We start from the raw sequence: 26,155 nt of genomic DNA, 5'->3' as shown, positions 1-26,155 counted from the left end.
TTGTCCATCAATTAGGTCCTGGTACCCCAACGAATGCTAGCCAGATGTCTAATTGATATGCTAAGCCTTACCTATATCGACCTCATGTTCAAACGGTATTTCTTGGGTTGTCGCTCCTCGAACCAGTCCTTATATGTGACATTTGGGCAAAGACTATCCAACAGGGAAATAACCAACAAAACCTAACACCTTTTCTTGGAACGTATCCATAATCCCACCACATGAACCACCATTATCAAACCAACTCCTTGCTCGGCCAGAAGCAAGGAGCACTCCTCTCCTCGATGAGCTACGACTGGTGAAAATGACGGTAGTGGGACTTGTGCTTGTCTGAGGACCAGTGGGTCTCCCTCGGACACCCTTCATTCTCCTTCCCATGAGATGTTTTTTCCTCTCCTATCCTGTAGCTTTGGGTATTTGAGGTTGGCCAGTTGGCGTGCCTCCTAAGCTCATCCTCTTCAGCCCTCGAATACTCATCCATCTTGGTGGACAACTCGTACACGTCCTTGGCTAGCTTCTGTGCCAGGCATGATGCCAGAGCCCCTGTCTGGAGGCCTTGTCGCGCAACGTCTATCACCATGTTGTTGCTGAGGCCCTTCGCTTGGGTGAACTCGCACGAAACACTGGGTGAACTCCTTCAAGCTCTTGCCCTCCTTCTGTTTTACTACGAACAGGTCTCTGACGGTGATTGAGGCAACATAGTGCCACTAGAAGTGTGAGAAAAGCTCCTCCTGGAGCTACTCCCATGAGAATATCATCCTCGCTAGGAGGGAGGTGTACCACGAGAGTGAAATCCTCTTAATGGCTAGGACAAAAGCCTTAGCCATAGTTGCTTCATCTCCCCTTGCGAACTCCACTATGGGCTCAAAGCTCACCACGAACTCCTTCGGATCAGTCTCGCTGTTGTATAAGTGTAGCTGAGACATCTTGAACCCCGGTGGCCACAACCGCATTTGTAGGCCTACGGATAGCGGAGAAGCTTGATCTACCATTCGCAGCCAATAGGGTTCCTCCGACCCTCGATGATGAGTTAGCTCTGGGTCCCTACTGTCACTAAGTCCCCTCGAAGGCCCCTGCTGAGAGGAGATGAACTTACGGAGGGACCTGAGCTCTTCGCATAGCTTTCAAATATGCTTGTTGGCCTCCTCCACCTAATGCTTGTACTACGTAGTGTTGCCTTCGTGAGCTTCTACAATGTGGTCCCCTTGGGCATGTGGGCGGCCAAGCGATTCTCCTGGACATCTTACACGGTTGTCCGACCCTTCTGGGTGCTCGAAGTGATCACCCTGAATGCCTTCGTTCTGCCTTCTGTAGCCATGCCGAGCCCAGCTATCTCAACCCTAAGGACCTCACCTAAAGCCCCGGCTCCTTTGGTCGCCATGGCTTCTCCTTGCTATGACGTTGCCTCCGAACCCCCCTCAGTGTCTGTAGATCATTATGCTTTTTCTTTCCTGGTATTCAGTGGCATGAGATCATCACATGGTCATGGGTTCGATCCCCACAGCCGGCGCCAAATGTTGGGATCGTGATGGCAACACCATGAGCAGTACTCGTAATGGTGAGTATAATAATTATTTCTTTCTTGTTATTATACTAGTCATGTGGAAGTATTTATAACCATACATCAACCACCCTATCATCATTATATTTATGCCCCTTATCCATATGAGTGTTACCTCTAGCACTAGGGAATATCCCAGGATATCCTAGGATATCCCCGGAGCATGCAGTCATTGTACACATATGGCTTTCCATTCTATCTAATCCAGATACGTGTCTTAAGTGACCTGCATTGAGCCCTCCTTCGGGGCTATTGACGAGCTCCCTCCAGTCATCTTCTGGCCATGTTCTGATTAACCCGCGGGCTCCTTCTTAGATTAGGCTTTGCTCTCTTGTCAAAGGTCCTTGCGTCGCCTCCCTTCGTCTTCAAGGCTTCTTTGTACCCTTCATCATCCGGGCTTCGTTGTATCCCTTTGTCATTTGGTCCTCGCCTCTAGGTTTCGTTCTTTGGACTCTGTTGCCACTTGCACCCTTCAATTCTCATGCCCAGGCTTCGCTACAGCTATACATCCTCAGTCTTAACTCCTGCATAGTATAAAGTAAAACATCTTTGTCTTGATAATACTTTGCTACTTCGACTTTGGGATTGACCGTTATGACTGAAGTCAACGAATGAGGGCTAACATGGTAACATTCCCGTCTCCCCCCCCCCCCCCCCCAAAAATGGATATGATAGGTGAATGCTAAAGTTTGTTAAAAAATGAATCAACTTTTGTACATATAATCCAATTTTCTTCTAAAGGCACGCAACGCTGCCACCCCGCGTGACGCCAAAGCCTCCGCATCGCATCACGAGGCCCCAGCTCCCCCGTTCGTTTCCCTCTGCGACAGGAGAAAGAAAGGGTGGCGCCAAGCCACCACCAATTCACCATTCACTGGCATCACCAGGCCAAGGCAATCGATGCGATGCGTTCTGGGCCCTGGCAATTCAATTCCATGCGCCCTTCACTTATCCCTCACGTGCCCCACTGCTGCGTGAGCGTGAGGAAAAAGAGAAGCCCCACTTCCCAAAACATAGGTGGAGTCTCTTCTTTGAGAAGCCTAGCTCACAAGTGTTTATTTGCACTGAGGTCTGTTTTGGACCCAGTAATGCAATTTACACACGAATTTAACAGGAGGAGATTCAATTCTTATGCAGGTTGCAAAAAGAAAATCATGTATTCTAATCAGGATTATCGCGCAGTTCTCATTTCTCACACCATCAGTACACTGTACGTGTAGAAATAACGAATCTCGACAGACATTGGCTCTTGCATTGTGGTGTGAGTATTTTCAGACGGTTTCAGACGCGAGGAGGCAAGAACAGGATGAAATCAAGGGTGTAAAATCGCAGCTTTGCGGAACAGAAAGAATCGTCATCTCGGGGAGAAGATGGTTGCCAGCCCCTGATCCACCGTCAGCTGGATCGGTGGGCCGTAGGCCATCGGATGCTCCAGCTCATGCCCGGCGTGGGACCCGTCGCCCCTCGCGATGACCTCCCCGTCGGAATCGATGATGCCGCCTTTGGTGCTGCTGCCGACACGCAGGCCTGGCTCGATCTGGAAAGCCTTCACCTGTCGTTACAGCAAGTGCAGAGGCGGCGTTCCAGTACATGTCGTTATGTGTTAGCAGAGTTCAGGGACAGAGTGCGTAGAATGCATGGGGGTAAGTGACACACCTTGAAGTACTCCACGTATGGCGAGTTAACGTAGGCGCCGTCCTTCATCTGGAACATCAGCCCAAGAACATCCCACCGCGGGCAGTCCCTGATTATAGCTGCATCCAAGTAGCCATCTGCAAACTGCACGGAGGGTGAAGAAGGATCAAGCTATGGAGCAAGGGAACCCGGAAGCGGATTTCTAACTTGATCATGAAGAGTCTACCAGCCTTTAGTTATTAGATAAACAACATAGGAATAGCCAAATAAGTAAACCGAAATGGAGAGAGATTAACCTCTGCTTTTGGTGCTGCCATGGCATCTTCACTAGCGAAAGAAACATTGCCGAGCCAAACTGAAACAAATGGACCGTTCAGTGATCTCCATTGTAGATCAGCTTCTTCGATCGATGGGCCTGCATAACCACACGTTTCGCCATTACTGTCATTTTCTTTGTCTTCTTGGACACCATTCTTAACCCCGTTGGATTTACTGCTGGTATGTTGCTCTACAGGATCACCAAATTCTTCATATCCTGGGGCTGGAACAAAAAGGACACGCCCATTGTACTGTCGCAGGTTGAGCGTGCGGAACAGGAACTGAAATGAAGTTGTATTGCACATGATAGACCACAGTGTGAAATTTTACAGATCCAAAAGACCGTGCGAAAGAGAACATAAAGATGCTACACAGCAACATATGCAATACGATTTCACATCCTCTGCGTCTATTCTGCGTACAGATTAAAACTCAAACAGTATATCACTGTAGTTTCATTCTTTCAGGTATATAATGCATGATTTCTTTTAGGACGACAATGCATGCACATGTATGTATATATACTTATACACCATTTACAAGAATGAAAAGGCCATTTTCCACGGTTGGAATATGGAACTAAGTAGTAAAGTATGAGATGCATCTGTTTGTATGCCATCACACTGTTACTTTAGGGCATCTAATTTCTGAAGCACCTGTATGTGTTATGCGGCGATGCCAGCAGTCCATGATGACAAAAGGAAGAGAGAAAGAGAGGACATATAGACGCAAACAAAATCAAGTGCTTGACATAAGCTTTTAGGGTAGAAGGCATACATAAAAGTCAAGGCGAGCACTTCCCATCCACCTATACTTCTCTGATTCAATATCAACATCAGCTAGCAGGCCTGCAGTTCATAGATCATTTTCAGGCTTGTGAATTAAATTTTTTATTACTACATAAGAGAAAGTGACAGATCAATCTCTGAGGAAGGTGGACTATGTTATCAGCTGTGGTTTGGAAAGAGTTAGCATCAAGCCAATACACTACATACCCCATGTAAGCATCAGGACACTGAAAAACTTTGTCTTCCCCTGCACAACAGAAGTAACATCAAGTGCACGTTTATGACCTGTGTAACAGAAAGAAGCTGCATGAACAATTGCTCAAACAAATCAAACGGAGGTGATTCTGAAGATAGATGACGTGTATCCCCAGATGGACACTGACAAAAAAATCGAGGAGAAAAGGACTGACCTCTGATTATTGCAAACACAGCATTAGATATAGAGAAGGGTTCACCAGCGGCATGCAATAGAGATTTTGCCATTCCATTTCCAGTACCTGTTGCACATGTAACATGTGAAAACTCTACACAGAGTACTAATGATAATAAAGTGCACAAATGCTACAATCTGAACAAAAAACAGAAAAAATTACAAGCTACCTCCTAGTGGAGCATAACTAATCTTGGGCACAATGTTTTTCCAATGATTTCAGAAAGAAATGAACATAAGACATAGTACTACTCACCAGTGTGCAACATTACATCACTAGGATAAGAGAATTGCTATGATTATATACCTGCTGGGATGATCCCAAGTGGCACTTTTATTGCTGTTTCCCAGTCCTTCCTTTGCAGAAGACCATTAACCACCTAAAGTCAAAATCAAATAATATTTAAGAGATCGAACCAAAATACATCAAGGAGGCAAATAGAATCAGCAAACCTCGAAATTTCTGAAAAAGGAGATTTTCAGAGTGTAATTTGCATTGAATTGCATTTGCATATGGGAATTATTTATTTTGCTAACCTCTACTAGGACACCATCTCCACTGACACAAATTATCCCATCATATTTCCTAAGATCCAGTGAACGGGAAATCTCTTGAGCATGAAGGCGATGATTGGTTTCTAAACAAATTTCACAAATTGAAATTAGATGCAGCTTAATGGGGCATCACAGTTATAATTCCAGACGTATGATAAATAAACATAGATCACAACCTTGGATTGTGTAAAGAATGCCAGCAGCTTCAATGAGAGGCAGGACCTCGGTTTGGAAAATACTCCTCCCGCTTCTCTTCCCACCATATGGGTTCACTATAATGAACAATCTCTTTGGCCGGCCTTTGGCATATAGCAGGAGGAATAGATAAGAAGTCATGAATAGGTTAAACTATTGTTCTAATTGTGTTGTTAATCTAGTATATGCTTTTCTGAAGGACAGTATAGAAGCATGAATACCTACTACCAATAAACTAGAATTTATGCAGGACGAGGAACAGTTGGATCAGCACAATCAAACTATGATAAATAAATGAGCACACAAAGAGTCAGCTTGGTCAAGTGCTTAAAAAAGAGGTGAACCGAACCAATGATTTCAATCCCACGAGGAATATTTTTTTCGTTGAGAACTACTAAAACTCTAGGGTGACATTGAATGGAAATAATGACACTGAGAACAACAGTTGAACAAATATCACAAATGGAGCTATAAAAAGGTACACATAGCATTAGAACAAAAATATTCACCTTGCATTAGCACTAAATGAAACGGGCATAAGGCATCATATAGATAGATATGATTCCTTGACCTAAGCATCAAACTGAAAGACAGCTCACGGTGACACAACAACAGTTGAAGTGCAAAGTATTGTATGCCATCACCAACTTGTCCTTTTGATTGAAAGTGTAAAAAATGAACAGACCAAACATGGAAAACAAAAAATCTATGGACAATTCCAAATTCTAGTAAAAATTGTTTGCCAGGACAACTCGGAGAAAAAATGTTTCTGCAAGAAAAGTTGCATATTGTAGTACATTCGAAAGTTTGACGGCAAAAATCCAAAAACAGGCAACAAACACCACCGTATTTGTCAAAATAGACAACATATCGACGTATTTACAAATCTAGCACTCATATTCGGTACCTCAAATTCCAAAAACTAGAATCCGGTACCTGAGGCACCGAAAACGATGGGCCCGGCTTGTATTCGGCACCTAAGGTGCCGAAATACGACACTGTTCACCATATTCGGTGCCTCAGGTGCCGAAAATTCCCTGTACCGAATACGGTGCACAATGCTGTATTCGGCACCTGAGGTGCCGAATATGACCTGGCGTGTTGCGGCCGTCGCGTCGTGTCTTTGCTTTCGGCGGGCCCCGATCACGTTGTGTCGTGTCATTTCGCTTTTGCTAGTTTTAGAGAGCCCCGCGTTGCCGTGTTTCGCTATAAGATGAGAACACGCTCGCGAGGAGTAGCAGTAGCGCATGCACAAGGCACAGCGTAAGAAGAGAGCAGAAGCGCGAGTAAAGGAGCAGAGGAGAGGAGAAACAGTAGCACAGCGCGTGGAGAGGAGAGGAGAAGCAGCGCGCGATGAGAAGTAGCAACAGCGCGAGGAGAGGAGAAGCAGCCCGAGACGAGGAGGAGCAGCAGCGCGAGATACAGTAAATACTTAAATTATGTTTTTAATTAATACTTTCAGCATTAATAGTAATTAGAGTAAGTAGATTTTTTAATCTGTTTAATTACATTTGTTCAATTATTTTGTTAGTTTGATTATATGAATTTGATTATTTGCTTAGTCAATGTAATAGTAATTAGCGTGATATTGTGTAATAGTAATTATTTGCTTAGGTAAGTAGATTGTATAATAGTAATTAGTGTGAATTTGATTAGTCAGTGTAATTATATTATATAATTAGTTTAATAACATGATGGCCTAGTGGTGGCAGTATGCTGTAGTAGTGACGTAGGGTGATTGCCTAGGGTAAGTAGTTTAATAACATGGTCTCCATAGATATAAGTAGGGTGTCATTGCAACGAGAGAAAAGAGAGGAAAAAGAAAGAAAAAAGGGGAAAATTTTTAGAAAGATTCAAAAAAAACTTAGGTTGGACAAAAAGATGCAATTAAAATCACAATGCACCGAAAAGTTAGTATTTTAATTCAATTAAAGTAGTGGTGCGCTCAGGAACTCCTGGCCTTAGTTAAATAAAAGAAACAGCTATGAAGTAAAATAGAGGAATGTTTTTAGTGTCTTCTACTCACCGTAGACCGAAAAGTTAGTATTTTAATTCAATTAAAGTAGTGGTGCGCACAGGAACTCCTGACCTTAGTTAAATAAAAGAAGCAGCTATGAAGTAAAATAGAGGAATGTTTTAGTGTCTTCTACTCACCGTAGACTAGTCCATTACTTCCTTCAGCTCACTCAGTATAAAAAATATATGAATAGGTTAATAGTGCATTGTCAATTTATAATGAGATTGAATATTTGCTCAATATAACTTTCATGTAAGTTTAAATAATATTTTAATTCAATATTGAATATTAATTATTTCATTTGAATTCAATATTGATGATTTAATTAGAATGTTAATTACTTAAATATTTAGCAAGTGTATAGTGCATACATCGAAGTAGTTATTTTATTACATGTACGTTTGTTTACCATATATAGTATGACTTTCCATATTTATTATGGAGAACGTCCCGTAGTTTTGCATGAAAAGTTCGTAAGAATTCAGAATTGTCAGCACATAGAGAGTTCGGTTGATGTGCCTATTGACCTAGATGGCCTGAAATCATATATTATGAGTCTTTTGCGTGTGAACCAGCAGTCCCATATTATTGTCCTGGAAGGTGTACGGCCACGGCTTGTTCCAAACAACTCGATTGTTGTCCATACGTTGTTCGAGATGAGTAGGAACAACACATGGTTATGATGATTTTTTGGTGAACTTGCCCCTTGATTGTGGGTTTTGTGCATGTTTGAATTTATTTTTATTCAAATTGAATTTAAAAGAGAATATCATATGAAATGATAAAAATACATATAAATAAAGTATTACAAAGGAATTTAATTTTTCACCAAATAACCTAGGGTTGAAAATATTTTTATAAATTAGTACATCACATGAAAAGAATATTAGTGAATTTTTCTAGATTTTTGAGAATTTATTAGAGGCATTAAAAATTGCTAAAATTTATAAAAATAGGCTTATTTACAAAATTGTAATTAAATATTAGCTCAGACTTTTTGGATCAAACTAATTAAAATGGGTTGCTAGTGAACTCTAGTTTGCTTATAAAAATGTTTAGAATTTTTAGACTATTTTTATACTCCTAAATAAAATCAAGAATTAAATAAATAACATGAACACACGTGTACAATGACTGATAGCTTTCTTCCCATCCTTTCTACCGTCACTGTCCATGCGTACCGAATATGATATTGTGCACATATTCGGCACCTGAGGTATTGAATACAGCTCATTTTCAACATCTGAGATGCCAAATACGGTGCATAGTACCATATTCAGCATCTCAGGCGCCGAAATCTAACGGGTACACCCTTTTTGGTGCCTCACGTTCTGCAATCAGGCTTTCAATAAACGAGATGTCAAATACATATGCTAAATTTGAAAATATATAAATATATTGTTTATTTTGTTAAATTTATTGTCATATGTTGTCTATTTTTGAATTTTGTTCCATGTTTCACAAGTGCATCCCAGAGGCCAGAACAGTCACCAACCGCACAGTTGCACGCTTACCAAGAAAGATTCTGAGCCAGCACTGTGCATGCCTACGACCATTGGATCGATTACTCCAAGTTATCATCATTGAATCGAATCAAAAACATGTGGAAGATACTTTTGGTTTGGGGGTTTTCCTCACTACCCAGCTTTTTTTAAAAAAAACTAATATTTGTCACTGCCCCATTTTTATTGAACACCATAAATAAACTCACTTCACCCTACAAGCAAAGCCAAATGAAAAATCCTGAGCTCAGGAATCGAACCCAGAACCGGAAGGATCCTCCCACCAAGCTAACGCTCGGTTTCTGCTACCCCCAGCATTTCTCGGCTTCTCGCCCAACAATTCAATCGAGTCAACGAATTCAACAAAGTCCGCGACGCAACCACCACAAAAAGAACCAAGCCGCCAACACTCCAACCACAAGATTGAGTTGAAAAAGCAATATTTGTGTAACCAAATCGATCACACACACCACGAGTCAAACACTACTCCCAACTCCCAAGTGCAGGGGAAATAATGGAATTACTACTAGCATAGTAGTGAATACTGAATTACCAAGCGAGGCGAGGCGATCTCTCATGGCGTCCCCCCACCGCGCTGCGGCGTCCTCGCTCTCCATCTCCAACACCACCTCTCCCCTCCGCCTCCTCGTCCCTTCCCCTCCCCCTTTGGCCCCGCCGCCGTCTCCATCTCCACCACTGCTCGCGAAGATCGCGACTTTGAGCTTCCTCCCCTCCACCCGGCACCCGAGCACCTCCGACTCCAGCTCCAGCTGCCGCTGGATCCCTCCGCCATCGCCGGGCCGCCAGGCCAGCTCGCCGCCCGAGAGCGTGGCCTCCGCCGCAGCGCCGTTGATCCGCACGGACTCCGCCAGGACCTCGGGTTGGGACTGGGTATCGGCCATGGATGGATGGATGGAGGAGACGGGGGCGGAGGAGGATCTAGCTAGCGTGCTGGGAAGTGTCGATGGGGTTGGAAGCGAAGCGAAGGCAGCCGAGGTTTGGGAGGAGTAACTGAGGAAGAAGTTGTCATTGGCGCCTTTTTGTGGTGGGGTCCGTGCAAACGTATGTATGTGCACGTGTTGTATTTGTACGTTTTTTTTTTGTGAGGGTGGAAAATAGGTAGCAGTAATTTAATATCTGTATCTGGTAAAATGTAAATATAGTGAGAAAAATCTACATCTAATTAACAAATCAATATGAATATAGATATATCTTAATTTTCCCTCCCTATATATATATGGATGTAGTATGTAAAATCTTGATGAATATGGATACAAATTTAAATAATATTTGTATTTGAATATATAGAAATATCTCACTGAAATCTAATTAGCTGGTATATTCTATTATTTTATCTTGTTCTCTCACCTAGTTTCTTCACTGCATGTTTCACTCCTCATATGTTAAAGGTTTCACTTCCCATAGGTTAAAGGTGCTACTCCTGATCGCAACATGTTGCTTTGTGGGTTTGAAGTACTACTTACTTGTCAGTGGTTTCTTAGTTATATAATAAAGGTAAAAAAGAAATATTAGTTCATATTAATAGCCAATAATCATTTGACATATAGTTATATATATTATTAAATGTTAATTTTTTATTAACCATGGCTTATAAAATATGTGAACAACTAAAATAAGTGGTTTTGAATCATCGTCGGGCTCATGTTATATAAATACTTGTTCTAGAATTTGTTGTTAAAAGTTATAGGATATTATATTCAATCGAAGTAAATAGATATTTGATTCAGATTCGGATCGATCAATCCGATTTATATTAGTATTTGAGGATATTAAACCTGTACGTATATTTATTTTAAAATATGGATACTAATGCGGAAGGTGTAATATCGATTCGAGATGTGGTTGTTTTGTAAAGAGATCCTGTTGTTTAAGCATATTGGTGCGTAGGATCACAGGGTGCATTTCTTGACAATTATCCGAGAGCTTCTAGAAGCACGTGTAGCGGCGTAGGCTACTGCGTGGAATTCTTCGGATGGGACTGTTAAAGTAGCGTTTGTCTTCTCTTTAATTGGGCAAATTTGGAAATTTAGACAACATACGCGACCGTATTTGCGAAATTAGACAACATGTCGACGTATTTGCAAATCTAGCACTCGTATTCGGTATCTCAAATACCGAAATTTGAATTTCGGAAACTGAAAATCCGAAAACACCGTATTCGGCAACTGAGGTGCCGAATACGGCACTGTGGGCTGTATTCGGCACCTCAGTTGCCGAATACACCCTGTACTCTGCTGTATTCGGCAACTGAGGTGCCGAATACGGCTCACAGTGCCGTATTCGGCACCTCAGTTGCCGAATTCAGTGCATCATGTCACTTTCACGTCCTGTCGATGCTTTCGGTGTGTGCGTGCCAGCGGGATGCTGCTTTTGCGCTTAATAAAAGCCCTGGCTCGCAGAAGAGAGAAGGGAGAAGAGAAGAGAGCAGCAAAGGAGAGAAGGGAGAAGAGAAGAGAGCAGCAAAGGAGAGAAGGGAGAAGAAAATAGAGCAGCAGTGGAGAGAAGAGAGCAACAGCGGAGCAACGCTAGGAGAAGTAGCTCGAGCAGAGGGGGCAGCCGGAGAGGATCAACGCGAGCAGCAGCCGCGCTCAATTTCCTTAAGGTAAGTTTTTAGATTACGTAGTTAATTAGTAATTATAATTAGATTTTTCTTAGTTCGTTCAGAAGTATATTAATCATTTCGTCAGTATATTGTTAAATTCATTCAAGTACATTTGATTAATTATATTATTTTGGTAAATTAGAGTATTTAAATTAATGATTTAGTTGGGTTATATAATTTTTATTAGTAAGTGTGATTAGATTCTTTACTTAATATAGTAACATGAATTTACGGGATTTAATCTAGGTAATTAGTTTTATTAAAGTAATATAATTACGTAGTTAATTAGTAATTATAATTAGATTTTTCTTAGTTCGTTCAGAAGTATATTAGTCATTTCGTCAGTATATTGTTAAATTTATTCAAGTACATTTGATTAATTATATTATTTTGGTAAATTAGAGTATTTAAATTAATGATTTAGTTGGGTTATATAATTTTTATTAGTAAGTGTGATTAGATTCTTTACTTAATATAGTAACATGAATTTACGTGATTTAATCTAGGTAATTAGTTTTATTAAAGTAATATAATTAATCAATTAACTTGATTAATTAGTTTAATCGCTTAGGTTTGGTAGAACCGTAGAAGATAGTGTCCAGTAGCAACAAAGATGCATATTAGTTGTATATTGCACTATTTAATTAGTATTATTTTTGTACTTATTATTTATTACATGTATATTTATTTAGGAGATACGGTATGATTTTCCATATTTATTATGGAGAACGTCCCACAGTTTTGCACGAGAGACTTGTAACAATTCAGAACTGCCAGCACATAGAGAGTTCGGTTGAGGTACCTATTGATCTAGATGGCCTGAAATCACATATTATGCGCCTTTTGCGTGTGAACCAGCAGTCCCATACTGTTGTCTTAGAGGGTGTACGGCCGCGGCTTGTTCCAAATAGCTCGGTCATTGTCCATACGTTGTTCGAGATGAGTAGGAACAACGCATGGGCTTTGTACTCACGCAAGGCATTGGAGGAGAACTTTGATATGGCGGTGTACGTAAACATAGTGTCACGACTGGTGCAAGGTGATGCAGTGACCACTGTGGAAGGCTCAAGCCAGGAGGTGATGCATGAAGAGGATGGAGGGCATGTCGGGGAGGGCAGTTCCAGTAGAGAGGGAGGTAGAGTGGACCCTGGTGAGGTCGATGCAGGATGCATGGATAATGAAGACGGTGGTAGTGGGGATGAAGAAGCTGCTGACAATGATGACCCGGTCCCGGCGATCCAGTACTTTCGTGGTACTGGGCTCCTGGAGTGTGTCGTCGTTGAGTATAACACCTTATCTAACTGGGGATACCAGAATAGCGACATTCAGGTCGGGCAACAGTTTCGTAACAGAGGGGAGGTCATCCACTTTATTAGCAACTATGCTGTAATAACAAGAAGGGACCACAAGTGCGTCCGGTCTAACCCTACGGAGTATGAGGTCAGGTGTACGAAGCACCCGAATTGCCCTTACTTCGTACGAGCACATCAGCCGAAATATGAGAACTATTTTGTGATTAGTAGACACACCCCACATACATGCAGCGAAGAGGCTATTAGGAATGTGAGCCACGCCGTTGATGCGAGGTTCGTAGCCCAACTCCTCATCACGCTTATTGGCACAGAAATTTGTTTGTCGCCAAAATCGATTATGGGGGAGGTGCACACTAAGACTGGCATGCTTATCAATTACCACACCGCGTGGCGAGCGAAGCAGAAGGCGTTGAAGATGCTGTTTGGAAGCTTCGAAGAGTCATACAACAATGCTCCGAGACTGCTGCAGAAGATTGCCATGACGAATCCAGGGACTCAGTGGGCCATGGCGGATGAGCCGATCAGGCTAGATGATGGGTCATATAGCACCACTGACCGATACCTCATTAGGTTATTCTGGTCCTTTGGACAATGCATCGAAGCATTCAGGCATTGTAGGCCGATTGTATGCGTGGATGCCACATTTCTAAGCGGCAAGTTCCATGGTACCCTTATGACAGCAATGGCGGCGGATGCAAATAATCAGATCATTCCTCTCGCATTTGCAATGGTTGAGAGTGAAAACAATGATAATTGGCTGTGGTTCCTCACCTTGGTAAGGACACATGTCGTGGGAAATAGGGAACGAGTTTGCGTTATCTCAGACCGCAACAAGGGTCTTCTGCATGCGTTGGACGTGCTGCATGATAGCACAAACTGCTCCATTGCATGGCCTGATGTGGAGAGAAGATGGTGCATGCGACACTTGGGCGCGAACCTGTATACAAGGTACCGCAGCAAGTCGCTTGTAAAGAGATTCAAAGGGCTATGTCTTCAGAACCAGCAGGCGAAGTTCAACGAGATATGGAGAGAGTTAAATGAGACCACTCGCAAGATGATGGCAGACCAGCAAGCATGGGAGGATCAACTGCGGGCGCAAATGGTTGGGGGCCAAACTATCGTTAGTCGTTCACGTGGTACATTTAGCCAGTGGATAGCGGGGAAGCCGGCGGAGCGTTGGGCCCTTATCCATGACACTCATGGTGCCAGGTTAGCGCATAGAATTGTAATGATCATATTGTACCGATTCTTATGCAAATAGCCATTCTAAAATTATTGTATCCCATGTTAGGTACTCCATCATGACAACGAACATAGCGGAGGCGTTCAACAATGTCCTGAAGGGAGTACGGGGCCTCCCGTTGTGTGCCATTATTGAGCTCACATTCTACAGAACGGCGGACTACTTTCGAGACCGTGGTAATGCTGCTATGAAGTGCAGCACACGGTTTTCACCTAAGGTGTAGCAAATCATATCAAGAAGGAGGAGCAAGGCACACTTTCATCGATCGAGGATCTACGACTTGGCCAACAATGACTTTGAGGTCATGTGCCGCCGTAGGTATGCTTCAGGGTATAGCGCCGGGGACACCGTGCAGCAATGTCAACTTGGACCTAACGAGGTGAAGTGCACATGCAATAAGCCAAAACTGCACCATATCCCGTGCTCGCATGTCTTAGCCGCTTGCAGGGACATAGGTGGCAATGACGGATCACAGTACGTATCACCGTACTTCACGATCGATGCATTGAGGAGCACATGGCTTCCAAAGATGCGGTCCTTTAACATCGGAACCAACTACAAATCGATCGAGGGCCCTAAGTGGGTACCTTATCCACGAGCACGACGCACAGATCCTGGAAGGCCTAGATCTACGAGGCTGCAAGGTGACATGGATGAAGCAGATGCTGTTGATGGCCTTCGCAGGTGCAAACTTTGCAAACAACCTGGACATGACAGGAGGACTTGCCCGACCCGTCAGTAAACTATCAGCCCACTGTCAAACTGAACTGTCTTAGAGACTTTGTATTGTAAAATGTTATTCACCTGTTAGTTGTACTACTTATTGTGCATTATGTGGTTTGCACTGTACCCCTTTAGACAAGAAGTGACCATTGTATTGTAAATGTAATTTTATTTATTTATTTCGTGTTTCTTAAATATTCATGGATCCGTGTTTTGATGCAGAGACAGAGCGTAGGTAGTCAGTGAGCAAGAAATCTATGGCGGGATCCTCTAGTACAGGCTTTCCATGGACACCTGCAACGATCACTATAGCACTTAATGCCTCCTTACAGGTTGTGCGCGAAGGAAACGATGATCCGTTAAAGGAGAACAACATAATCCAAGCCGTGGCGAAATTGCATGCAAGACCCATATGTTCTAGGTTAACCGCGCCACTCCAATGTGTAACCACCGAGGACCTTAGGGCCCTCTTGTATCACCGGCGTCAAATGTATCTGAGGGTCCGCGAACTGGCCGACCATCCTTCTGTGATAGGTTTCTCTAGGAGGCAAAGAACGATAGTAATGTCGCCAGACCAGTATGCATCCCATATTCAGGTTTGTCATATAAACATTTGGTCACCCTACTTATCTTATTTTCATTGATTCGAACGGTCCTCTTCTGCGTCAGGCTTTCCCGGAAGACGAACAGTTGATCAACAAAGAAATCTCACACTTCTTGACGATGTGTATGCTCTTCGGCGGGGGTGTGATGCCTGGTTCGCGTAGAAGACGACGACAGTCAGCGAATCAAAGGGGTACAGAGGCGACCTCTACGAATCATCCAGATAATGACGAGGATGAAGACGATGACGATTTCATGCCCCCCATGCCTAGACGTTCGAACAGAAATACAGGAGAAAGTTCTACGAACACTGCAAGAGGACGTTCACGCACAACATCGAGATGCCATACAACTGATAGGGAAATAGGACGTGGTACCACCTCGGATAAACCTCAAGATGATGACGACGACGACGATTTCATGCCACAACGACCCCGCCCTCCGAGGCTTCCATCTCCGGAGGACACCGATGACCCTGAAAATGATGATGGATTTGCTCGTACTCATTTTTACAACTTCCCAGAACCACCTCGGAGACGACAACCATCTTACCCGGATAGCTTTGACCATCGCACCTGGAATTCTTACGCTAATTTGCGTCGCCACTTTCCTTCGCCCTAAGCATCTATTGTAACCCTATATATTTTATTCCCTTAAGGCATGATATTATGTTCTTTAGGCGTATCGTACATGATAATGTTTGTTGTTGTTCGCTCTTTATGTGTAACCTCTGTACCGGGTTCCATGCTACTTATGCTTTACAACTACTATTGTTTCCTCTGTACTGAGAATTTATTAAATTAACAATACAGTGAATAAGACATAATAGGGATGACCTCGACATTAAAATCAATAATACATGTGTCATGACAAATTGTCCTGGCTACTCAACGGCGACGATGCCTCACACAATCTCCAGGCGTGTAAGCGTCTGGCGGGTGTGTGGCTCTCATCCCAGCAGCCTGCGCAGGCCCCTGCCTTGCGTGCCCTTGGTCGTCTTCATCATCATCTGCCTGCCCTGTGGGAACCCCACCGAACGTGTATCCCGCCCCGCTTACTCGGCTCTGCATGTACCATGCCGAAGGATCCTCGTGCGGAAGTGTGGACGGCCCTAGAACGTGCTCCGATGGAGTCCAGTGTGCCGAAGGCTCGCCATGCTGTTACCAATGTGAACTTCCAGGTTCATTGAGATCATGGGAGGACTGTCCGCCGAGTAGATCAGTGAAGGTGGCGGTCGCATGCATTGCAGCACCCCAGTCAAAAGCATTAGGGTCGCTCCAGCAAGGGGTCTGCTGCGTGTAGTCAACGACGTCCTCCTGATGAGTAGATGCTGCAGCCGGAGGTGTCATTGTAGCCGGAGGTGCTAGTGAACCCAGCGTAACCTGCTCGGGCGCAGGAGGCTGCGTGCACTCCTCGGCCTCAGCACCGGAACATGAGACATGACGCGCCAAAGCTGAAGATGTATGTCGTGATTCTGACCGGACGGGTTCCTCACGAGCACTGGATGACCGCCTGCTGTGGGAGGACCGCCTGCTGTGGGAGGCACGAGACGGGTCCATAGCATGTTGGTCGTACCCCCTCCATTGCGGGGCACACCCACCTAGACCACGTATAGCGTTTAGGAAGCGGGATCCTCTTGTCCTCATGTACTCCCGGAGAGGGTTACGATCCCTCTGCGATGATGACCTGCTTGGTTCCCCCAAAAGGTTGATCCGCTTGCGTATGCATCTCATATGCCTCTTCAGTCTGTATAAGATGAGGGACATGTCAGTAATACACAGATTTTCCAAAGAAAACCAATATAAGTAACGCATCACTTACCACAACATGAAGTAGGCGGGCACGATCCTCGGGGAAGGGTCTGGGGCCCGGCTGTACAGGTCCGCTGAGTAAGGTGGCACGCGTGCGCGGACGGTACCAAGCAAGGTAGTCCCAGTACGTGGCCTCGTCGTATTGTCCAGCAGTAATGATGACATCCACCGCAGCTGATTCTGTCCACCTCCGTATGTACTCGGCATTCTTGGATGCCCAGTCCTGCGTGCCTCCGCCCCCCTTTGAGCTCCACCTGTACGTGACATAAACAGTTATAATTTGTTAACATGGATAACCAATGTACTAAGGCAACATACAATAACACACTTACTCGTGCGCCCGTCCGGCGTCTCGTGGTGCTGGAACAGGCACCACCTGTCGGTACCCGAACTGCCTCTGTACACGTTCTGGAGAATATACTTCCACGCAGTTCATGTACAACAAGAAGCATGTGGTCAACCATAAGTCTGCGTCATGGCTACAAGAGGATGCCAGGAGTCCACCATCTGCAATTTCTTTTACTCGTGCCATACGCCATGGATCCCAATCCACTAGATCAGCGCTAAGGATGTCCAGGTCACTTATCACCCTGGAGTAGTTACCATGGTCTTGCTGCTGACTCCATCTTAGCCTGGCATGAATCCACCGATACCCCATCGTTGGCCTTATGTCATCTGCAATGCCATCAGAGATGTGAACTGGGTAGTAGCACTTGAGCACCCAAGGTCTGGAAATCGGGAGGTACTCCCAACTCCATAACTGTAAGAGATGTAAGCACCCTGTAATGGTTGCCTTCCTCTTTGTTCGCTGGGTTGCATCACACAATCCTCTGTAGGTTGCAGCCAACACTGCAGATCCCCAACTGTAAGATGTAGGCTCATAAGGATGTGACGCGAGGTGGGCTGCTAACCATACAATATGTGGGACGACATAATCGCCTGCCGTGTTGCAGAACATGATGCCCCCGAGCAGGACGTATAAGTACACCTCATAGTGTTGCATAAGTGTATTCTCGTCTACATCCAGTGGGCATGGACCGAACTGTGTCAGCCCATGAACCCAGGACATGGAGAGGCCAGCATCCTTCCCGTCGTATTGCACACCAAACCTATAAGATGCAGATGGTCAATGACGCTTTAATAGCACTGTAATATTTTAAATGCATTACATAACAAATAATTACCTATCTGCAACATAACCCTTCCACTGCTCCCTTGCGGGTCGCGAAACTATTAACGGGGCACCTCTTATTGGCAGCCCGGTCAGCATGGCCACGTCCCGCAGTGTTACTGCCATCTCACCAAAAGGAAAGTGGAAAGTGTGTGTCTCAGGACGCCAGCGGTCGACGAGACCTGTGAGCAGTGCCTCATCAATTGCCGGGAGAGGTGTCCTACCACCGACCTCCATGGGAGCTCCGGCCATCATGAGAGCGGAAGGTAGTAGTCCCGCCCGTGCGAGTGGCTCGTGGAATCGAGGGTCCAACTCCTTAATCTTGTGCACACTCCGGGCTCGTAACGGACCCAACTGCATGAGTTATCCAATACATGTACAGCGTTAGTTCAAAATTCTCGTACCAATGAAATAGCACATATAAACGTGGTACCTGTTGTCCTGTGAATATCATCCTTCCCCTATGGTTCTCGTCGTACCGCTGCTGAAGAAGCTCGGGAAGACCACCATGAGCCATGATAATAATTTAAGGCTTCATGGTTCAACAAATAGGTGAACAACAAATTAGAATATATTACAAGCTTCATAATATTGTATCTGCTAAACAAAGGTACACGTAATTTTTTCTAATTTTACCGGATAAGGACATTCATATAATTATACTAAGGACACAATCTAATTACAATGTTGAAAGAAATTCATGATATCAAACTAATTAAATAATATAATTATATAGACTAATCAAATTCATATAATCAAACTAAGCATCGTAATTAATTAATCTAAGTACTCTAATTTATCAAATAATTTAATTCATTTAATCTAATTAAATAAACTAAGTACTCTAATTAATTAATCTAAGTAATCTAATAACGTAATTAAATAATCTAATTTGTATAATCTAAGTACTCTAATTAAATAAACTAAGTACTCTAATTAAACTCTACGTACTCTAATAACGTAATTAAATAATCTAATTTATATAATCAAAGTACTCTAATTTATCAAATTAATATAATTAAAAAAATGTAATTGAACGGATTAAACAATCTACTCTTGAAAAACTAATCTACTTCGAAACGGACTAACCAAATAAGCTAATTACTCTAAATAATATTACTAACCTAAGTATTAAATAGGTAATATAAGGACTAACCGGTACGAAAGCTAATTAAGTGCTTGCGTTGCTCCTCTTCTGCTGATGCTTCTCGCGTTCCTCTGCTCCCTTCTCTTCTCCCTTCTCTGCTCTGCTGCTGCTGCGACCTCAATTTATTCCGCAGAGCAGCGATCTCTCCGCGTGTGGCGCCAAAACAACAAATGCATGCACCGGCCGAAAGCATCACGGGAGGGAAGGGAAAAATGATTGATGTGACGTAAAAGAGATTGATGCGACGCAGCAAAATCGGTGGCAAATCGGTCGGCCGGCGTATTCGGCAACTGAGGTGCCGAATACGGCACTGTGGGCCGTATTCGGCACCTCAGTTGCCGAATACGGTGTTTTCGGATTTTCAGTTTCCGAAATTCAAATTTCGGTATTTGAGATACCGAATATGAGTGCTAGATTTGCAAAAACGTCGACATGTTGTCTATTTTCGCAAATACGGTCACGTATGTTGTCTAAATTCCCAAATTTACCCTTTAATTGTAGACTAACGCATGTATACAGTAATTTGCATGCCACTCTCATACGACCCAATTGAAATTACTTGGATGGTTATTGTGTAGTTGTAGGAAATGGTTGTTCTTGAAATATTGTATGTCCCTTCAAGTGGATATGTGCAATTCATTGGCTCGCTCAAATAATTGAGCGTCAATTGTTGGCTCGCTCAGATCAGCATTGAGAAGCGCAGTTTATTTTTGTATCCATGCGTTGGTAAATTGAGCTGATAAAATTGCTCGTCAATCTTAAACAAGCCAGGGTTTTGACGGAGCTAGGCATAACACAATCCAAACAAAGGTTCCATTAGACCTCTTTGAAAAAAAAAACTTTGAAGAGTGTAGGATTGAAAGTAGTAACTAGATGAGTAAATAGGTGTCTCAATAATTTCTTACGAAATAGATGATCTTCTCTTATTTTTAATCACTTAACGCACTTTAAATCTTGAGCGGAAGCAAAATACTCAGAGAGACAAAGTAAGATAGAAAGTTTTAAGCAATAATGACTCTACGATAGAATATGAACCATAAGTTTTATTTAAAACCATTTCATGTGTTTTTATGTACAAAAACTCAGAACTTTGAAGATGAATGAAACCGAGACAAGATTACCAAACAAGTAAGCTCTCCAACATAATAGTCTAGAGGTAAGTGAATTTAAAATCCTATAATATATGCATGTGTATGTGAATTCTATACCTCTAGCATCTAAGAAAAACAACTTTCTAATGTGTTGAAATTTTAGCTCAAAAAAGAAAATAAAAATCATAACAAAACACCAAGAACTTACAAGCAAGAAAAACAATAGAAAGAAATTAAAAGAATGGGAATTCAAGCATATGCAAAAACTTATACTTCATTACTTAAAGATGTCAGGCCTATTTTAAACCGATTAAAAAGATTTATCTCTTCAAACTCTCAACTATTATATAGACTGAGCATTCCTCTTTCGCTCCTCTAAAACCCTAGCACAAAACTCTTATATGGATGTTTCAAGAGGACTCTTCTCAACTAGCCATACCCTTTATTCATAGCCTAGTAAACTTGACCTCTAAATTTTCTTGGCTGTTACTAAAATACCCCTCTCTTATATTACGCTCTTACTTATCATTGGAGATATTTTGGTATATTTTCTCCTTCATCCATCGGATGACTATGGCGCCTTCACAACTTAGGTTTGTATCGATGTAAGTTTCGTGATGATGCCACACGCACTCCATCCACCCGCGGTTTTGTGGCCAAACCGAGAAACTGACTCGCACGCTTCTTAAGGTATGACTCACCACTGCTTGCTTTGATCTCAAGCAAGTCTTCCGATATTGACATGTGTCTTCCGTCTTACGATCTTGACCACCGGTAAGTCTTTTTCACTTCCGATCCCTCGGCCCGTCTTGTCACTTACACTGGTATCCTTTTTTTTTTACTTTATCAACACGCCGCCTTCATCAATCTTCATCTCTTGCCTTACTTGACCTCCATATGTACTACTAGGATCATCATTGATTTCGCCTGACCTCATTGATCGTCCGACAACAAGCACCCCGCTTAGCTTCGATCACCCACCATTGACCGTCAAGTTACATCCATTATCTGTATATCATGAGACCAGCAAACATGCATCTCCAGAATCATATAGCATCATCAAATGTTAGTCCAAATCAAAATCAAGTTGAAAAAGATCAGACGTAACAAAAGTGTGAACACCGGATGGTCCGGCGTTCACACCAGTGCAACACCGGACCATCGATGAGTACAACTCCACTGGAACCCGGTTTGCATTCCTCTCTGGAAAAATTAGTTCAGTGATTATAAAATCCCAACACCGGACAATCCGGTGAACACCTCAATATTTGTCTCAGAACTGAAAGGCTCCAATGATACTCTCCGGTGTTCACACGTCTATCACCGAACTATCCGGTGAGTACATCATCACTGGAACTTAGATTTCCAACCTCTCTGAAAATCTTTGTCCGGTGAAACCTTCAATGATCACCCGTGCACACATCGGACCATCCGGTGAGGCTACCGCATCAGGCTTTCACATTTGCACCATTCTATGGAAAAATTAGTCAGGTGCTCACTTTCATCCACACCGGACCTTCCGGTGAATAAATTTGTCTCTGCCTCTACGCTGAAAAGCTCCGGACTCACATCTACCACACACCGGACTATCCGATGAGGTCAAAAATTCTCACACCGGACTATTCAGTGAGTGTAAGCTTCTTGCACCGAGACAACGATATAAACTTCAATTCTTTTCAAGTTTGATTAGACAAAATCAATATTACAGTATATAACCATGCATATGCTAACCAATAAAAACCACATTAATATCAATCACTCATCACGTAAGATAAATTAAGACACATCTCAATTTAGTTTCTCGGAAAGGACAAAAAAAAAAGTCGCTGTGGGGGCCGCTCCCGTGCTGACCAAAAGTCACCGTATTGGGATTTAATCTCAAAGATCGAAGGGAGTAGACCTATGGTTAACCTGCTTAGCCGCGCATGATCAGCACATTAATTGGGCACGCGGCGAGCCATAGAAGTCGCACACCGGGTGGTGGACCGGTAAACTGCACGCCAGCTCTGCATCCAAAACTGAGCTCGACCCTCTCTTTTCCCAAATAAATTTTCAGAGGACAAAAACAACTTTTTGAATCTGTTTGGAAGCAGAAATTAAACTCTATACTCACAGGATTTGAAAATTCCCGTGCCCAAAATGAGACACGACGACGACGTGAAACTCCACAGCCGCACTGCGAGGCAGCCGTCGTCAAACGAGATAAAGAGACACCAGTATCGAGTCTGCTCTAAGCGAGCGGATTAACGGTGAAACGAGACGTGGAGCTAGTGGTTGTCAAGTGATTTTTTTTTCATTGCCGCATAATCACTCACCGGTCAGTTGTCAATTTGTCATCATTCACAGAAGAAAAAATCAAGATGGAAAGGAAAGAAGTCGCATTCTTCCATAGGCAGGGGTGGATCAGGCAGCGGTCACCCTCTATATTTGTGCACATATCTCTAGTTCATCGGTCTTTATTGATGATTAAAGATATTTTGGTCTGAAATAGAAGGAATAAGTGAGAATAGACATGAATGAGTGTGTGGTTGTGAATTGTGATAGCTTTCAATTTGTTACTTAATTGTTTGCCCATTAAAATAGTTATAGTTATATTTGATCTATTTGTCTCAGGTTAGCACTAATAAATGAGCCCCCGTTTATTTCATTCTTGTCTCCACCAACCGAACGCGGCGATCTCCGCCGTGAGCATAACGAAAACGGCGCCATGGTTGCCGCCGCCGTAGCTTCACAAACTTGCTACGAGCGACACGACGAGGCGCTCTCCAAGGGAACAAGGAGACGGCGCGTCTCGTATGCGCCGACCCATACGTGATTCCTGATGTCATGTCGCAGGATTTAAGCAAATGACGGAAGACCTTTCGCTCCACGAATCTTTTGATCCGGATTGTTCGAGTCCTCATGGGCTCTGAGCCAAATTGTAAGGACATCTATTTTGGATCCGTGTGACGCATCGGAGAATGACATTTGTTTTGGATTCTGGATCGGAGTAAATAGATGAGAAACTAATCGATTTTCAAACGATTGACTTTTGCGTCTTTTTTATGTATATAGTTTCCCTCTAAATGAAACAGGCCTGTCAAAATAGATGATTTCGAACTCTGCTAGAGGTGCAGTACATATATGGTCGTTTGCCTTGAGAGTGAGTTCTCTTTTGCGTAAGAACTGGATCTGAAAAAAGGTCGAGAGGAACACTCACTTCATTTCCTCATGAACCAACTAGTTGAGCTACCAACTATCCAAGTCGATCAGAGCAAGTGCACAGTATACAGTACATACAAATGACGTAGCCAATGGCAGTCGACAGTCGATAAATAAACTAAAACCAAATTGGCGTCAAGAGCAAGCCACCCCTTGTGCTTCTATCCCAGATGCAGATAAAAATCTTCAACGACTTCAACGGAAAAATCTTTGGATTCTTAGCCGAAAGGAAAAGGGAACACAAGGAGATTTGTTTGTTAGTCGCTGAATTCTTACTCTTGGTAGTAGCTGAATTCTTACTCTTATCAAGAGAGGATGACACTAGGAGTTGAGGCAATTTTTTCTGGTTTATTTCTCACACAAATGCCATGCCAACCTGAGGGGTTGGGGATACATATTTATAGGCTGCTAGCCAGCCAAGCATATGCTAAGATGCTGTCCTAGATGCTGTCCTAGCTGTCCTAGATGCTAAGATGCTGTCCTAGATGCTAAGATGCTGTCCTAGATGCTGTCCTAGCTGTCCTAGATGCTAAGATGCTGTCCTAGATGCTGTCCTAGCTGTCCTAGATGCTAAGATGCTGTCCTAGATGCTGTAGCCCTAGAAAGGACCACAAAGACCAGCCAAGGACCATCTGAAGCAGCCCCACAAAGACCATATGCAGCACAGAGACTTATCCCATCATTCTCCCCCTAAGTCTTGTGCGTCGTCTTGTGGGAAAGTTGAACCATCCCAGTCCTGGAGCAGAGCTCAAGGAACTTGATCCTCCCAAGAGGCTTGGTAAGCAGGTCCGCGAGCTGGTCCTTGGTGTTGATGTAGCTCGCCTTGATGCTCCCTTCCTCCAAACAGCCTCGGATGAAGTGGTACCTCACCCGGATGTGCTTACTCCGTTCATGGAAAATGGGGTTCTTTGCCAGGGCCAGAGCGGACTTGTTGTCCATCCTGAGCTCCACCGCTCTAGTGTCTCTGCCGAGGAGATCACCAAGCAGTCGAGCGAGCCAGAGCGCCTGAGTTGAAGCGGTGGAGGCCGCTATGTACTCGGCCTCGCAGCTGGACAGGGCCACCACCTGCTGCTTGACCGACTGCCAGCTAACGAGGCACTTACCGAGGAGGAAGAGGATCCCGCTCGTGCTCTTGCTGGTGTCGATGTCGCCGGCGTGGTCACTGTCGCTGTACCCGACGAAGTGTGCCGCCCCAGGGCACCTAGGGTAGTAGAGGCCGTGGTCGAGAGTCCCCGCAACGTAGCGGGTGATTCTCTTCACAGCCTGCTGGTGCTCCGTCGTCGGTCGCTGCATGAACCGACTGACGTAGCCGACGGAGAATGCCAAGTCCGGCCGTGTGTGGGCGAGGTAGCGAAGGCTCCCCACAAGACGCCGGTACTGCGTAGCGTCCACCTCCTCCGTCGTGCTGTCGCGGCTCAGCTTCAGCCTCTCCTCCATCGGAGTGAGAGCTGGGTTGCAGTCGGTGAGCCCAGCTAGCTCAACGACGCGCTTGGCGTAGGCGGTCTGTCGAAGCGTGATCCCGGAGTCATCCTGGTGCACCTCGATTCCCAGGTAGAAGGAGAGAGGCCCCAGGTCACTCATCTGGAAAGTGGCCTTCATCTCTTCCTTGAATGCCGCCACCTCCGCATCCTTAGTGCCGGTGATCACCAAGTCGTCGACGTAGACACCCACCAGCAGAGCATTTCCTCCACTGCCCCGTCGGTAGATGGCCGCCTCGTGCGGGCTTTGCTCGAAGCCCATCCCCTTTAGCGTGGAATCCAACTTGGCATTCCACGCCCTCGGCGCCTGCCGCAAGCCGTAGAGGGCCTTGCGCAGGCGGAGCACCTTGCCCTCCTTGCCGGGGATCGCAAATCCCGGCGGCTGGTGCACGTAGACCTCCTCCTTCAAGTCGCCGTTAAGGAACGCCGACTTGACGTCCATGTGATGAACACGCCAGCCCTCCTGGGCAGCTAGCGCAAGGAGGAGTCGCACGGACTCCATCCGTGCCACGGGAGCGAAGGCGTCGTCGAAGTCGACCCCCTCCTGTTGCACGAAGCCTCGTGCCACCAAGCGAGCCTTGTGCTTGACGATGGCGCCGGCTTCATCCCTCTTCAGCTTGTACACCCACTTAAGGGTGATCGCGCGGTGACCACGAGGAAGGTCAGCAAGCTCCCAGGTGCGGTTCTTCTCAACCGCATCCATCTCCAACTGCATCGCGGCGCGCCATGCCGCGTGTCTCTCGGCCTCTG

At 44.3% G+C, this 26,155-nt stretch overlaps 4 protein-coding genes across 4 annotated transcripts; 2 read left to right on the top strand and 2 right to left on the bottom strand.

The window, feature by feature from the left end:
- Nucleotides 1-2,588: 2,588 nt before the first annotated feature.
- On the bottom strand, nt 2,589-10,040 carry LOC133891081 (sphingosine kinase 1-like). The gene is made up of 10 exons (XM_062331775.1): nt 9,555-10,040; nt 5,464-5,586; nt 5,270-5,370; nt 5,040-5,112; nt 4,713-4,799; nt 4,510-4,587; nt 4,292-4,362; nt 3,493-3,795; nt 3,218-3,340; nt 2,589-3,113 (listed from the first exon to the last, which is right to left on the bottom strand). Exons 1-10 carry the CDS (start codon nt 9,901-9,903, stop codon nt 2,916-2,918), a joined length of 1,506 nt encoding a protein of 501 aa, XP_062187759.1. The 5' UTR covers nt 9,904-10,040; the 3' UTR covers nt 2,589-2,915.
- A 3,759-nt stretch (nt 10,041-13,799) lies between these two features.
- On the top strand, nt 13,800-14,428 carry LOC133890102 (uncharacterized). Its single transcript, XM_062330552.1, has 2 exons — nt 13,800-14,146; nt 14,229-14,428. Exons 1-2 carry the CDS (start codon nt 13,854-13,856, stop codon nt 14,401-14,403), a joined length of 468 nt encoding a protein of 155 aa, XP_062186536.1. The 5' UTR covers nt 13,800-13,853; the 3' UTR covers nt 14,404-14,428.
- On the top strand, nt 14,428-16,185 carry LOC133890101 (uncharacterized). Its single transcript, XM_062330551.1, has 2 exons — nt 14,428-15,499; nt 15,573-16,185. The coding sequence occupies exons 1-2, from the start codon at nt 15,161-15,163 to the stop codon at nt 16,125-16,127; spliced, it is 894 nt and encodes a 297-aa protein (XP_062186535.1). The 5' UTR covers nt 14,428-15,160; the 3' UTR covers nt 16,128-16,185.
- Nucleotides 16,186-16,666: 481 nt separating this feature from the next.
- On the bottom strand, nt 16,667-18,275 carry LOC133890340 (uncharacterized). Its single transcript, XM_062330742.1, has 3 exons — nt 17,650-18,275; nt 17,334-17,571; nt 16,667-17,245 (listed from the first exon to the last, which is right to left on the bottom strand). Exons 1-3 carry the CDS (start codon nt 18,273-18,275, stop codon nt 16,667-16,669), a joined length of 1,443 nt encoding a protein of 480 aa, XP_062186726.1.
- Between the last annotated feature and the right edge of the window lie 7,880 nt (nt 18,276-26,155).

This window comes from Phragmites australis, chromosome 14 (assembly GCF_958298935.1).
Source record: "Phragmites australis chromosome 14, lpPhrAust1.1, whole genome shotgun sequence".
Taxonomy (NCBI): domain Eukaryota; kingdom Viridiplantae; phylum Streptophyta; class Magnoliopsida; order Poales; family Poaceae; genus Phragmites; species Phragmites australis.
The sequence above is the reverse complement of the archived record's forward strand: the minus strand, read 5'-3'. Positions and strand labels throughout refer to the sequence as shown.